General features: G+C 36.8%; 2 protein-coding genes across 6 annotated transcripts; one reads left to right on the forward strand and one right to left on the reverse strand.

Annotated features, from left to right (window-relative positions):
• The first annotated feature begins 1,291 nt into the window (after nt 1-1,291).
• Nucleotides 1,292-10,008, forward strand: LOC142344371 (uncharacterized). Of its 5 annotated transcripts, none has more exons than XM_075395966.1 (6): nt 1,292-1,518; nt 3,072-3,185; nt 3,653-3,715; nt 7,306-8,349; nt 8,884-9,063; nt 9,540-10,008. In XM_075395966.1, the coding sequence occupies exons 2-6, from the start codon at nt 3,143-3,145 to the stop codon at nt 9,752-9,754; spliced, it is 1,545 nt and encodes a 514-aa protein (XP_075252081.1). In that variant the 5' UTR covers nt 1,292-1,518; nt 3,072-3,142; the 3' UTR covers nt 9,755-10,008. The 5 variants fall into 5 exon arrangements, with proteins under 5 accessions (XP_075252081.1, XP_075252079.1, XP_075252082.1 ...); XM_075395964.1 differs by lacking the exon at nt 1,292-1,518 and adding an exon at nt 1,662-1,810; XM_075395967.1 differs by lacking the exons at nt 1,292-1,518; nt 3,072-3,185; nt 3,653-3,715 and adding an exon at nt 6,996-7,035.
• A 2,913-nt stretch (nt 10,009-12,921) lies between these two features.
• On the reverse strand, nt 12,922-14,715 carry LOC142343846 (tether containing UBX domain for GLUT4-like). Its single transcript, XM_075395210.1, has one exon. It carries the CDS (start codon nt 14,710-14,712, stop codon nt 13,048-13,050), a length of 1,665 nt encoding a protein of 554 aa, XP_075251325.1. The 5' UTR covers nt 14,713-14,715; the 3' UTR covers nt 12,922-13,047.
• Between the last annotated feature and the right edge of the window lie 1,056 nt (nt 14,716-15,771).

Raw genomic sequence — 15,771 nt, forward strand, 5'->3', positions numbered from 1 at the left:
GAGCTGAATTCTAGATGGGGAGAGCTTTAAATTTATTCATACATGTTAGTCTGGTATGCCCTCAAAAAGTCGAAAAGTGTCTGAAGAAAAAATGAAATTGCAGGCATGAACAAGCTATTTTCAACTAACAAATCTTGTTGCCTTTTAATTCAACACTTGAAAAGAGAACCAAACCGGATGAATAACACAGACCGAAGAGACTTAACTGTAAATGACGTCCAAGAAATATAGACCAGGTGGATCAGATATTGAAAAGCAATCTTAGTTCTTAACGTCGGCTCATATTAAGTTCTTAATTGCTGCAAAATGCAAATTGTCTGCTCAGATCATAAATTAACTAAGACCAACTATCAGCTTTATTAGTAAACTTTTATGAAAAGCCTGTCAATTAGATTTTTTTGTAAATGGATAGAATAACTTAATTATTTCCCCGCAAGTCAATTAAACTTCCTTTAATAATCCTGAAACGTCCAATAATCTTTCCTTTTTGATTCTACAATAAGAAGCGAGACAATAAGTCTTTGATTTTGCCATCAGTTTAATTTAAACAGTTTAAGACTAGTGGAGCTATTCAATTATTAGCTTAGAACTAACAAACTGTCATTTTAAGGGAACAAATGGCTTTTTAGCTGCTAGACTTTTCCCTACAGCCGCACTTTGCTTGGGAAAATTTGCGTACTGTGCAGAGATGAAGGAACACGCAGCCTCTGGGGCGAGGTTGGAGAAAAAACTTCAAAAGTTAAACTTGAGTTTACTTTAGTTAAAATTTCCCCGCTATTGCTATGCAACGTCGACTAGTTTATTTACTAATTAGCGGAAAGAAAGCCGATCACAATGGACAAATTGTGCTATTTTGACAAAAAAGAATTCTATTTTTTTGTACACATAGCTAAAGCCTCATTAGTCGTAATTGCAACACTATATTCATTAACGTTCATTTTAGACACCGCCATTTTATAGATATTGTTAGAGCCCAAACACTGAGAAGAAAAACCCACGCTTACAGGTACGACGGCTAACTAACAAACACAGGAAAACTAATATTGAAACCATCTTTCTATCTATCTATCATTTGGTAACTCCAAACTAAATATACCACTAGCAGAAGTAGCAGTACTAATATTACCACCACTAACTAATACCAGTTAAAACTCGAACCAGCCGTAACCCACTAACTAGCCAACTAACTCACTAACTGACTAAAGACTATCGGCATAGTTTGTTGAACGTCACTATTTAACTAACAGATTAGCAGTTTAAATTATAACTACAACAGATTAGTAGTTTTATGGCTAGATAGATATCTCTCACCATATTAAAGCGAGATCAAATATCTAGGATATACGAAATTAAGGTTGGCAAATAAGAAAGACAAACACACCTCATCTATCTATTGCCCATCTGTTTGACCAACCGAGCGACGTGACCAAACTAAACGAAACCAAATAACCTGTACATATCATCGTTTGACACAACAGGAGCCAGCAACTAACTTCATTGTTGGTTACTCTAACACAGGTAAGCTCAACAAAGATTTACAATTCGAAAACCATCAATTTTACAACTAAATCACGCACGAACAAATAACCGCGTGACTTCGCTTACGAACAACTGTCTAAAATTTACGAAAAAACTCGGCTAAATTCTTTATACAATTCGACTAAAACAAAGTCACATAAGCGTACGTGATTTTTACGTGCGAGATTTTTCAATGATGCTTAATTAAAAGCAATTTTTGCTTGACAAACTACAGCTTCATACTCAGAAAATTGAGTCGAGCTCGTTGTGGTACATAAATTTACACACCCAGGTAAGATATTTTACGTACTTTTACATACAACTTTTATCCACATCCATGAATTGTACAACAGGGAAGTTTTTCTAAAAGTGCTCTGTACATAATGGCACGGGCTCTGTAACTGGGCATAACGTACGGCGGGGGGGGGGGGGGTGGCACAACCAGAAGATCCTGCATCTGTATTGCATCATATTAAAGCCGTTTGCAAAAAAAATGTTTTGAAAATAAACATCGGTCATTGATTTCCCACAATGTGCATTTTTTTCTAGAACCGCTCCTAAAAATGGAAGAAAAGACCACTTCAACCATTTCACCCCAATTTAAGTGAGAACATTGGGAAAATTAACACCAAAAGTTAGGGATACGCGTTGTTTAGGGATAGACACTTTGAGATTAACAGAAGTAGGGGCGCATAGACGTGCTGAACATTTCAATAAAATTCAATGGGGGGGGGGGGGGGGGAGGGGGGGGGGAATGAGGGGAGGGGGCCAAAAATTGCTCGCTTTGAAAATAAGTAGAAGCAACCAAAAGATAGATCAAAAATTACTTCTTTTGTACAATAAACAGACAAATTCAAATTTCGCTGAAGCTAACACTTATTGACCTATTAGTAAATTTTAATTTTTCAACGCATTTCTCAGAAATGGTGTTTAATTTTAGTTCTTGATAACTAACAACAAAAAACGCTGAAGGCATTAACCATAGCTTCAATGCTTGAGTAAAATTCTTTACGAAATTTATAATTTAAAAAAAAAAGTTTTGAATGACAATGAAACTGTTAATCATGCCAGTATTTAAAATACGGCGCATTAGTTAGAAATTAATTTAATAACTTGCAACAAGAACTTTTATATTAATAAGTAAACATTCAAGAAAATTCAAGAGAATGTCAAGAAAATTCAAATAACTTTTCCACGATATTGATACACAGAGACCGTGAAATGCCGATAGGAAAATCAAAGAGAATTGATTCGAAATCAAATTTGTCAAAAATCTTTTGATGTTCAAGACCGAAGTTACTTTTAAAGTCTTCAAAGCAACTTTCGCGTTAATTGAAGGATGCAAAAACTACAAAAGTTCATACATTAAAAAGCGTTGGAACGCAAGAAATTGTCTCTCAAAAAATGGAGAAAGAACAAATTCTATCTTAACTTACCTCGCCCAAGGTTTTAATTGCTTTGAAAAAGGCTGCGAAAAGGTTGGATGAAAAGTTCTATATCATTTGTTTCAAGTTGTCTGTAGAAAATAGCATAATAGTGATTGTGGTCTTTAGGTTGGCTAGAAGGATTACAGCGAAAAGAGTGCTGAAATAGCCGAACAAGGTGTCTCGATTAATTGACAACGATGACCCTGAGTGTGGAAACGGGTCTTCTGAGCCCTAGCAGATGTAAGTCCAATTTTTCTACCCCCTCCCTCCCTCCCTCAACCCGCCCACCCACCAACCCACCACATCGCCCTTCCCACCCAAGCTTGTTCACAAGAAACCTCCATAGTACAAGACATAACCCTAAAACCGTGAGGTTGAAGGGGTTGATACAAATTCTACGTGCGCTTTTACAAAACCTTCGATTATTCAAAAACTGTATTTGATTCACACTTGATTCTGAAATGAGCCAATATATCTCCTTCAATGTCACTGCGATAACGAAAAGTCCCAAAATTTTTCCCAAAGAAATGCTTTTCTCTCGAAACGAGTAAATTAAAATTATAAAAATGTGAAACATACTTGGTAAAAAATTTCCCGTAAATCGTCAAGAACACTCCCAGTCATTTTATATATGACCACTGGGGTTCAGAGACAGAGAAAGAGGTTTTGCAAAATATGGCATAAGTGAAAGGATCCGTTTGTTTCAGTGTGGAATAACGAGGATTCATATTTGGCAAATTCTTTCGGCATCGGATCACAGGAATTCCACGGTAAAATCTTTGGAAGCCAAAAGTGCCCCCCCCCCCCTCGGTACAATATGTTTAACTAAAACCGATATTTATTGTGTCAGTAAAAAAACCAAAACGCCTTAGAGGCCCGAGGGATATGATACAAAACTCACAACCCGAGCAAGAGATCATTTTATCCGCTTAAGTAAGATTAAAACATGGTTGTATTACCAACTGCTAATTCGTGATCAAATTATTAACCGAAAAGATCAAAGGGAAAAATGGGTATTTTGGCACATTGTGTAAATTGTTATGTAAGTGATATTTACCCAATCTTATAACAGCATTGTAAATGTGAATTATATTGGCACGCCCCACATCTAACTAGGCCACAGAAAGTATTAAAACACCAACTAACATTAGTTTATTCACACATCAATAAAGACGTCCCGATGCTAATCCAAGAAACCAATTGCATATATTTGCAAATACTTTATACCTCGAGAATTTGATCTACAACTTTTTTGAAAATGAGAGCTCACGTCACTCCACTCAGTTCTTTGCGTAATTCAACGATTTTAAAGCTAGAACAGAAGAGGTTATATATCTGTACTCGTGCAGAACCGACATTCACCTTTTGCTTCGATTTAAAAAGAAGGTTAAAAGGTTAATTAAACGAGATAACTAATATTGATTACCATCCACACAAGATTCGCCCATATAAAACATTGAAGTTTCGATTAAAGGTTACAAAGGTATTTCTCGAACTTGACAACATTCCATTTAAGTAGACAAAGCCCAAATATCATTTAGATGCAAACTCGACCAATAAGTCTAACAAGCTGAGAAACAAGTCGAATACGAAAAACAATCAGGACAAAAATAAGTTTTCAAAAATTTGGTCTAGCTTTTGTATGAGACTATGAAAAGATACCACAAACAACAATAAGAATTAAGCACAACCATTTATTTGCAACTTTTGAGTTCATCGTGAAAAACATGTGGCATTGCAATGAAATCCATGAAATGTCGATGAAACAGTATTTTAAAAACTTCCAAGTTTCAGGCTTACTAAATTTACTACAAACTTTAAGTAAATTTTTCAAATATTTCAAGGAAAACACGGCAAGCGACGCTGCGATAAGAGCTAAAATTTGGGTTCAACAATATTGGGGTTCTACACTTACTAAAAATGTGACCGTCCATATCTAGAAATTAAGAGTTCAGATTCAAAAATGAGATGCAAAAAAAATTTGAGAACTATCTCGTCGCCACAGATCTTGGCTCAAATTAAATAAACCATAATCAGACTTCCTTTACTCCATATATTCAACAAAAAGAGCAAACAAATTTGTATTTAGGTGATTGCCGTTGCTCAGACATGGCATACAAAGCAAGAACTCGATTGACTATATATCTTACCCGCAATTTTCTAAAACTCTTGTCGCTTCTAAAAAAACAAACCAGAGATTATGCCTCCACAAACGTTTGCAAACATTTCCACCGCTTGAGAAGAAAAATATTTAAAATACAAGCAAGCATGTCTTTGTTTAGCTTCAAGCGATTCCTAAAAATTTTGCTGTAAGCGTATAAAATCAACTTTTGAAGGCTTTTGCTTTGTCGCGGTTAATTCCCCATGTTAAACTTGTGACAACAATGCTAAGTCTGAGTTTCCGTAATTGCTTCGATTTCTTATCACTGTTGCGGCTGCAAATACCAGCTTGTTACGATTCAAGTAGTCAGAAACCGTTTAATCTTAACATAGCAGGCAGATTACCAAAATTAGCTGCAACTTCTTTGTAGATCTTTTGTCCCAAAATGCCGGAAAAAAATTGAACAAAAAATATTGGTTTTTAAGTGCTATGATGTTTAAACTTGATTCTCAATTGACCTTAACTCCTCTAAATAAATCAAGAAAAAATCATGTCGGGATGGAGGAAGTCATTTTCAGCGTGAGGGAAGTCAAAAATGCAAAAAAAACTAACGCGGATGAACAAAAAACTCACTCCAATGAGGGTGAAAACGACGGCTCACTTCAGTAAAGAATGCAGGAACGAATGAAACGAAAGTTCACTTGAAGTCAGCGTGACGACACAGATAATAACACAAAGTGGATGACCAATAAAAAAACCATAAACCGCAAATTGAAAACAACCGACTAACGTCGGAAAATTGCTCTCGAACGGCTAGTGGGAGCTCTAATCAATTGCAGCCTGCGTCACTGGGGGGATTGTAGCCCAAATGCGACTAACCTCACTGGGGGGCCTTCAAATAACATCATTAGAGGGAATATATACGGCTATTAAGATTTAAAATGAAAAACTGGCACCAGTTTCGTCGCACTTATCATTTGTTTTTTAGTATTAACTTGCCGCCAATTGAGTTCAGCTGCTTGAAATTGTGAATGAGAGAGAAATTTCGATCACACAAAACGAAAGTCAAAGGCGCAAAAGTCACTCGAAAAGTCAAAAAACGGTCAAGCAAAAATTTTGCCTGACACACGTTTTCAATAATTGCTTCTCTTCGAGAGCAATAAAACAACCACAAAAATATTATACACCCTCATAACTAATTGTTTGGTTGCCGTCTGGTATTTCGTCGAATTCAAGCCTATTTGAGGGCCGAATCATTCCAATGAATTTGTCAACTCGCGATTTCACATGTGCCATCAATTTTTCGGTGACCAGATTGCCTACTTGTAGATGAAAAACTCAATTATCTTCTGGATAAAAATTGTTTTGCGTGCACATTTCTCGCTAAAAAATTTTATCAAAAATTTCTTTCAAATCAGTTGATAAGTGCAACAACAACATGAGTCAATTTAGACATTATAAATGAAAGCTAAATTTATCATTTGACTCGAAAGGTTCAGTGCTCAAAAAGTCTGAACGTGCCAAACTATCAAATATCAACCAAGCAATACATTCTATGCAGGCGTGTAACTTCTTACAAACATCAAATTCATCTATAAACTAGTGGAGACAAAGTAAATATTATTTTTGAACTAAATCAATAGATTTATTTCTATTCATACATTCAATTCTTCTGAATAAAATAAAAAAAGTTAGCCTTTCGACTTTACTTTGAACTTTTTATATAATTTCAGATAACATAGAATAGCACAAATGGTTGCAGATAACTAAAATCTCACAAAACATTCGGATTAAAAGTATGTTTACGAATGGTGACTAATTGACCTCTGTCGCCATGATAATAAATACAACAATAGTAGACCAATTTCTTTAACTTTTCTATTTAGTAGAAAAATGCACGCCGGTTACTACAATTACATGATTGAGCTAAACGAGATGATAAAGTGAAGAGTAATTTCACGTTCATGTTAGTTAGAAAAATAATAACAGGTATATCATCCGACTATTTGTTTTATTCAGCATAGGCGTGAGCAATTTGGTTAACAAAACGTAAGTTTACAGAAAATGATCGAAGAGGTATGAGTAACAATAACTACTTGATTCCGAGAAAATTTTAACATAGTCAAAGTTTTTCATTAGAAGAACTAATTTAATTAGTTTATGAAATACTACCACTTTTTGTGGCATTTAAGCTTTGTTATCAACCTTTTTATTCATTTACTTGCAGGCGCAGTTTTGTGAAATTTTATTTTTTTTAAGAAATCAGATACATCACAGATCAGGGATTCCTAAACGGGACAGATCCCCGCAGCTCCTCTGCGTTCGGACACTTCGTACTACAGGAGAACTGTGAGCCTGGTGATCGAACATCCGCAAAAGGGATGCAAATTGCCAATCAGGGTTGGCTCCTGTTTGATATCAACATGAACTGGAGCAACTATGCCAACCAATGCAACAATGCCAATATGTACTGCGGGGGGCAAAGTCCAGAAATCTTACAGCCGCATGTTCAAACACACCAACAAACAAACGGCAACACTAATAAAACAATTCATCATCCTGGATTTCAACAAGATCAACATCACCAAGCGCAGATGAATCAAAAACAGGTGCCATATAAGAATTCTCTTCAATATGTTGATCATAACGCACCACTGCACGTGGACATCCCCACTAACTCTACACGTCAATCGAATTTCGATGACATCATCACAACTGACAAGGACTTTTGGGACCAAGAGCACAGTCGACAACATAACATAAGTCCTAACAACTACCCACAGTCGAGGGCTGCAGTGCAAACGTCACCGGCCCAGATTGTTCTTTCGCAGGTACAGCAAATATCCGGTCCAACGACATCATTTGGCTTTTCCACATCGCCATCTCAAGCCACATCTCTGTTCGGATTACGACCACAGCCTTGTTCACCTTCATCTCTTCCTATCACCACTCGAGTTGAACAAGTATCGTCTCCACAGCCAATCAGTGCTGGTCCACAGATTGTTGACCTTTCCCAGCAATCACCGGGCCAAAACAATCTTGGTTACAAGCAACTGGTGATGAATACCAGCGAGTCAAAATATGAGCCAAAGGATCTTCAGATTCCATGCTATGAGGCGCCTATGCAATTTGGGGAATCCCGACAGATATCGGTGACTTCGAGTAACTTGTCATCTTCTCCAATTTCTTTGGACATGCAGCAATCACAATCCTCGGAGGGATCGCCGGATGACGGATCTGTCAGCTCAGGATCCGAGAAAGAGAGACAGTCTTGCGCAAAAAGTTCCAAGGAAAAAGGAAGTCGTAAGTTGAAGCAGATACAAACAGTTTTAAGATCTAGTTTTCATGAGCTGAATTGCTATGGTTGACAAGCACATGCTGTATTGAGAACACAGTACTAAGTTGATTTTCTGTATGCTCTACAAAACTTTCCCGGAAATTCTGGATCGTCTTCCAACTGTAAACGTAGTCGATGATCGAACGTTTAATAGCTTTTGCGTGAATCAAGCTTTCAACAAACCAGGCCAGTTTGTAGAATTAACCTAATCAGCTCGCTTTTATACAAACATCATTCAATCGTATGTATTCTCATTCAGTCCTGTCCTATTTTTCAGAAACTGAATGATTCTAAACACTGATAACTAGACCATTTTCCGATTACGACCATTCGTCTGTACTTAACTCGCACCTACTTCAATAACCAAAACAATAAGCAAGCAAACGAGAAAAGGAAAATAACATTAATTAAAACATTATCTTTTGAATAATACTAGAAGGTTTTCCAGTGAGTACCACTTTTTGATTTGGAGAACCTTAGTGACATTCGCAACATTTCAGGAAACCTGAGCACGGCTAAGTTGTGGGAGCTGCTGCGTTGGATGCTCTCAAATCCATCCAAGTACGACAAGGTCATCGACTGGGATGTGGAGTTACGACCACAAGGCGTCTTCATCCTCAAAGACTCCGCCAAACTGGAACTCATTTATAACAGCTACAAAAAGTTCACCACCAGAAGAGGTTTGTAATTCAAATACATGTTACGAGACTCACGGTAAACTCACAGAGGATCTCAAGTCTCTATTCAGCCTACCCTCCCCTCCATCGTGCGATAAAAACTCATAATTTGCAAGTGGGGGTAATAAAAAACACTAGGAGGGCAGATTAGATCCGTCACGGAGAACGTTCTGACAATGAGAAGCGGGTAAACGTTCAAGCCAGAATTCAGCAAAGTGATGTCGGTACAGTCGCGTGATCAGTTTAATCTTGCAAAAACGTAATGTGCAACATGAATGCATACTAACGATAACTTTACGCAATAAATTTGCCCATAATCTCTAATCAGACTCCATAAACCATTATAAGTACAGAAGTACGCATTAGTTTTTTTGTTGACACAGTTTAATGAGAACAGAATTTTTTCTACGGAGGTGGCCTAAACGGTACCTACATCAGTGACATACTTAGCACAATGACTAAATGTGGTAAATTTTTAGGATGCAATGACAAGCCCATCAAACTCGGCAGCATCACTCGTGCACTTCGCCACTACTACGAGGACGGCGTGATCGAACCTGTGAACAAGAAGTACAAGTACAGGTTCGGGAGCAAAGCGTGCGAATGGAAGACAGGAGTTACGAGAGTGAATGCCGTCAAGAGTATTCAGGAGTGGGAGGAGAGCATGGAAGGCAGCGGTCAATTCCAACTCTGATGAAAGTTGTTCGTGGAATCGCTAGAAAAATAGCCAATGTATATACACACGCAAGCCAAGTCGTATTAATACGACAACCAAAGTATAGCCGCTCAAAAAAGGACAAAATCAAACAAAAAAGACTTGTATACTAATTGAAAAAAAAACCGCTTCTTGTTACCCTAGCGAAGAGAAAAATCTATCCCAAATAAACCATATCTTATATTACTCTAACTGCTTTTGTAAATAAAATATTGCGTTCAACCTTTCCTAATACCTTGAAAATAGACCACACAACACAAGCGGAACATAAAACCAACACTGCACATGTATTGGTGAAACCTTAACAATCGGTATGTGGATACGAATATGGAAGAATATGTAATACAGCTATGCCATATGCCAATCAAAAAGCTTTTTTCTCAAGCTAAACACCCATTTTTTGTTTACGCAAGATGAAAAGGGGGAACGTTATTTCTTTTAAAGGCAGAACAGAGTCTAGGATTCGTTCAGCGGTTTGAAAAAGTATTGTACTTCAAAAATTTGAAAAAAAGACCTGAAAATGAGGGACAAAAACTATCGAATATGGGAAAAAGAAATGCTGTTTCATTTTAAAAATGCACTCTGATTTTAGCTAAAAGTAAGTTCCATTTTCGCTAATTGAATGCCTTAAATAACTGCAACTGATTGTTTTAAAAGAGAAAAAAACTGAAAGACCTCCAAATTTGAAATCAGCTATGTCTATTTGTAATTTCATTTACTCTTTAGTATCTCAGTCTAGTGTTCTTTCAACATAATTTCGACGCGTCCTTAATTTCTCTAGCATCCTTATATAATTTGAAGAATTGCTTCTCTAATTCATCAAAAATCTGCTTTAATCCAAGCAGGAAAGAATTTGTAACTTTTAAAACAACCAGTTCATCCTTCTTCGAAACATAAACCGACTAACGTCGTATGAACTGCTCTCGAGCGACAGTCGAAGGACTTAATTTAGGGCTGTAGCTTAGAAATTTGCTTATGGGTGCAAAAACTCTGAACTCATTGGGGTCCAAACCCTCGACCTCCAGGATAACAGCCTGACATCTTAACAACCAAGCTACAACGGCATTGAGCTTTAATGGCCCAAAAGAGTGAAAAAGTCATTTCAGAAGTCAAAGAATGCTCTAGAACAAAAGCGCAAAAACGCTCGAGCACAAATTTTGCATAAAAAGATTTACACGTTTCCAATAATTGCTTCAAATTTCATTCGAGAGCAATTAAAAAATAAATTAATTATAACTGAAAAAAAATTGGAAACCGAACATTTCCCCGAATATTGAATTAATTTTGAACATGACAACTTCAATCTAATTTAGTTTCATTAATTAAATTCACGTAGGATTTCTAAAACAAACTGACAAAAATTAAGAAAAAGAGTAACTGGATAGAAATTCTTTTCAGACTTTTCTCAGATTTTTTGCTGAAATTAAAAAAAATTATTAAGATTGATTTTGCAAGTCGACCCTTTTCTCGTGAAAATCGTAGTTAACATATCTGAATTTTTCCAGTATTGAATTGATGAATTTTTAAAGCACAAGCTGACCTAATCTATACAAAATTTGTAATCAACCAGTGACGATTTTCGCTTTTCTGCAAATTTCATCGGAAAAGAGCTGCTTATTTCCCAGAATATATTCACAGAACGTTGGATACCTAAGAAAACAGAGACATACTTCAGAAAAAATAAGCCAACCTAAAAACATTCACAGCACCTTTCACTGGAATCTTAAATTCATATTAAAATAAGATCTTCTTAACTAACTCATATTTGAACAAAACTAGGATGTCAATAAAAACCGCAAACTACATCTGAAAACGCACACGGCATAACTTTCGGAAATTCATTATTATTCAGTGGATTTCACTTGATTTGTTTGAAATTCTCGGTATTTCGTTTTCATATCAAATGTTTAATTTGTAATTGCTGGAAAAAATAACGATGTTTTGCACGTAGTTGTAGTTTTTTCATAAGCTTTTGAAAATGTGTCTTTCAAGTAGTGCTTTTCTCCGTTTCAAGTTTTTTGAGACTTTAAGGTTGCTGAACTCCAAAATTTCTTGAATAATGCCACGGTATTTATTGGAGTATAAATTAGATTACTTTGTTGGCTCTGAAAGTTCTGAGATCTCTTTATGAAAAACGGGTTGGAAAAAAAATGCTTCAGGTTGTTTTTAAATGATAATCTTTTAACGAATCAACGAAAGAATCTAATATCTCATAGCGAACAAAACGTCTGTCAACCGTGAAAAGTATGTTGGAACATTTTATGCAATGCATCGACTTGAACTCGTCTTCGCGTTTTGGAAGTCATAGATCGATTTCTCAAAAGCCAACGATGGTAAAACTAATTCTAAATAATAACCAAAATTTATAACAAAAATGGATTATTAATAATAGCATTGATAGCAGCTGAGCGGAGCGATTATTGGCCTTATCGTGGTTACAAACCAAAGAACTTCAATTGCATAAGGGCGCTGTTTTTTGAAAGATTTCTTCAGACAAATGATCTCTGAAGTGGTGATTTTGGTCACACCAAAAATCAACTCGAGCAAAAGAGGGAGTCAAATCAGTACAATTTTTAATAGTGAAAAAAGATGGACAAAAATTTGTTTTCTCGACGGTGGTTTTCGTTCGTTTGTACCAATTTCAACCGTTTGTTGTATTTTTATTTTATTCATTTTTCGTCGGTTTTTATTGGCTTCTCAAATGTCTTCATAGTCCTTTCTCGGTATAATTTTGTCTACACTTAGGAAGGAATAAGGAAAATTCTTTGAACTGTTGTTTAACTTGTTTTGACTTGTCATGCTACGTTTTGTATTCCGTAGTCGGCTTTTTTCACGGCTAATGATATCACGCTCACATCAAATCGAGCTTTCGCTCCATTAATTTATGCAATTTCTTGATTGAATTGCGTGCGTGACGTCATCTTTCATTAGATTTTTGTTAATTCGGAAGCATAACTTTTTGGTCCCTCGTGACATTTTCTCTCGCTCTCGTGATCTTAAAATAGGACTTAACCGTGCTGAAAATGGGACCGAAAGCTGAACTGAAAATAGGACTGAACTTGTATCTTTACTTCACCGTGCTTCATTACACATTCTCTAATTAATCCAGAAGTCACTCAGTCCTCGTTTGGCAACAATGAAAAATGTTAGTCAAAATAAATAAATTATTAATGATCAAAACCTTTGCGGGCATCATGTCATGACCCAACCAAAAATTACAAACTTAAATGTAAAGCACCTGAGCATTTTCAATTATAACATACCACCTCTCATTATTTTTTAAAACCTGCTGTGAACCATCTGGGAACATTTTTAGAAGCAGTTCTGTTACCTGTTCCATTTCCTCGAGAGTTCGGATCGCCTGATTTTGAGCTGGTAGGCAGCGAACTAATATCTTCTGTGTTCAGAGGAGTAACCATATCGGTAACATTCCGATTATCACCATTTCTTACCGAATCTGAGGCAGTACAACTAGACGACAGCATAATTTCTGGAGGCTCTTGTTTGGCTAAAATTTCTGGCTTTAAATAAGCGCCAAATGATTGATTGCCAAAACTCATGTGAATGTTCACAGCAGGGAACAATCCCAGTTCCAGCAACGTTTTGTCGTCTCGCTTAATAATTGATTTCGGAGGTGTGGTAAACAAGTGAAATTTGAAGTCAAGTTTCTTCGAAATGTCGTTAACTAATAATGATTCAACTTCTTTGTATAACGATTCACTAGTTTCTTTGAGAATAAATTTAGCTTGCACCACCATACGATCTGGAAACATGAATCTTAGAATAGTGACACTGGAGTACTTAGACATCAGTTTTCGTTTCTTTGATTCTTCCGTCATTAGAGGTTGATCGCTCATAGCTTTGATCTCTTTCTGTCGAAGTTTTTGCATCACTTTCAAGTCCTCAACCGTCACGTCAAAAAAACTGTCTGGAACTTCTTCTAATGAGGTCGAAATATCAGAAAGGGAAAAAACTTTCATTTCTCTATCTGTTAACGTTGACTCACTGCTTGACTGTTTTGACGAATCTTGATCAGATTCAACTGCACTGGTTTTTGACTGTTCAGGAAATTTAAAATTGGCAAAACGGTTGTTCACGAACACTTCGTTTGCACTATTAATCTGAACTTGATCATTTGAGTCTAAGAGGTTATTGGTAACGTTTTCAGGTATCCACGTGAAGGGCTGAATTTGATCAGGTAACGACAATCCCCGCGATGACGTAATAAAATTCCGGTTGTCAGATGGCAAATTATTAGTCACAGTAGAAGCATCACTTGTTTGCTCCTCGGGAATAACAGAACCTCCCTCGCTCTCGTCTCCAGATAATTTAGTTGAAGCTTTCGAGTCCAGAACCAGAACGCTGTTCTGAACAGACCGAAAGTCTAAGTCTTTCTCCCACAGACCGGAATTACTATCAACCGGAAACCGACTGACGAAGCTTAAGCGAAGAAGTGGGCGACCTGACAACCCACAATCTCGTAATGTCTTCTCTAACAGCACTTCAGGGCCTCTGAAACTGTGACCCATAAAGGACAAACAAGGTTCGAGGTCATCGTCATCAAGCAGTGAAGGGAACTTGTCATTCAGGTTTTCAATGATGTCCCACAACGCGTTGTCATCATCAATATCAACGAATTCACGAGTACCATTCGGCATCTGAACAGCCACGTGAACAACTGACGTTTTATCTTCGCCGGGTGGAACAATTTTTGTGCAACTTTCCAACGTAGCTCTGTTTGAGATACCAGTCAATCGAAAGGGTACCGAAACGTCTAGTGGTTTACCAGTAGATGTTTTAAGGGAGTAATTATTAGAGCTGAACTGGTGCTTTTTTAAAAGGTCAGCAAACATTGGTTGCAAGATTGTCGCTGGAGTGACCTTAACCTTTTCACGGTGCCCATTTGGCATAAGAATTGTTACGAATTGTTGCGACATTTTACATCTGAAAAATTTCAACACTACGAAAGAAAACCTATGTGCTACCTTGAGACTTGGCGACATAGCAAAAAATCAGAGGTGAAAACTTTGCCGAAAAATTATGCAGCCTCGAAGGTCTGTCTATCAACACACTCTGTGACACGACCGTAATTTCTCTAACCATTAACTGCTGATTTGTGATTAGAACATTAGAAAATCAACATTAGAAAAGCCAAACATTCAGAAATCAAATGACTCCACTAATTGCTTTATTGGCAACTACAAACCTAATAGCTAAAAAACTACAAACCTAAAATACTAATTTAAAGCGCTAATATAAAAATACTAACCACAGCGAATCGAAAATCTTACCGTTAAAACAAAAGCAGGACAATGCGTCATCAGTATTGAGACTTGTGAATTAATTAATTCGGAGACTGTCCAGGCCCTCAGTTTCGGTGTCAATGTTGTCTAGGCATTTCAGATTCTTGTACTAACCTAACTCTACCATCTTAAAAGAATAAAATTAGGCAGCGAGCTTTACATAGAAAGCACTTTGTATAGAAAAAAATTTGTGAAAGTACATTTCATAATTTACTTTTGGTCACAGATATCCCGAAAAAAACAGTCAGCTGAATAATAAACTATTTAAAAGCAGCGTGAAATGTCAGCAATAACAGAAGACAACCATTTCCGCCGTTTCCTCGGTAATGTAAATTAGCAGTAATGGCGAAAACGAACAAGGCAAATGGTAGATTAAAAAATTCTACGTATTACGAACCATCAGATCTTACCAAAACCAACTGTTCTCTATCTGAGTAAGGTCACATATCACATCTTCGAAACATCCTTCAAAGGATTCCAGAAAAAATACATAAGTCCCGAAGAACAAACACTTTTCAAAGTTTTACAAGCCGATAAGTTTCAGCCGAGCAAAAAAAATGCTCTCTGAAACCAACAAGGTTCTAATCAAATGAGAAAAACGCAGTGAGGTGGGGGGAGCGCTGGGTTACAGGTGAAAAGAATGCAGGGGATGTTTCGGCTTAGAGTCCAGTAAGCTCTAAGGCTCTAAGAGCC

This window comes from Convolutriloba macropyga, chromosome 8 (assembly GCF_964194025.1).
Source record: "Convolutriloba macropyga chromosome 8, txConMacr16.3, whole genome shotgun sequence".
Taxonomy (NCBI): Eukaryota; Metazoa; Xenacoelomorpha; order Acoela; family Convolutidae; genus Convolutriloba; species Convolutriloba macropyga.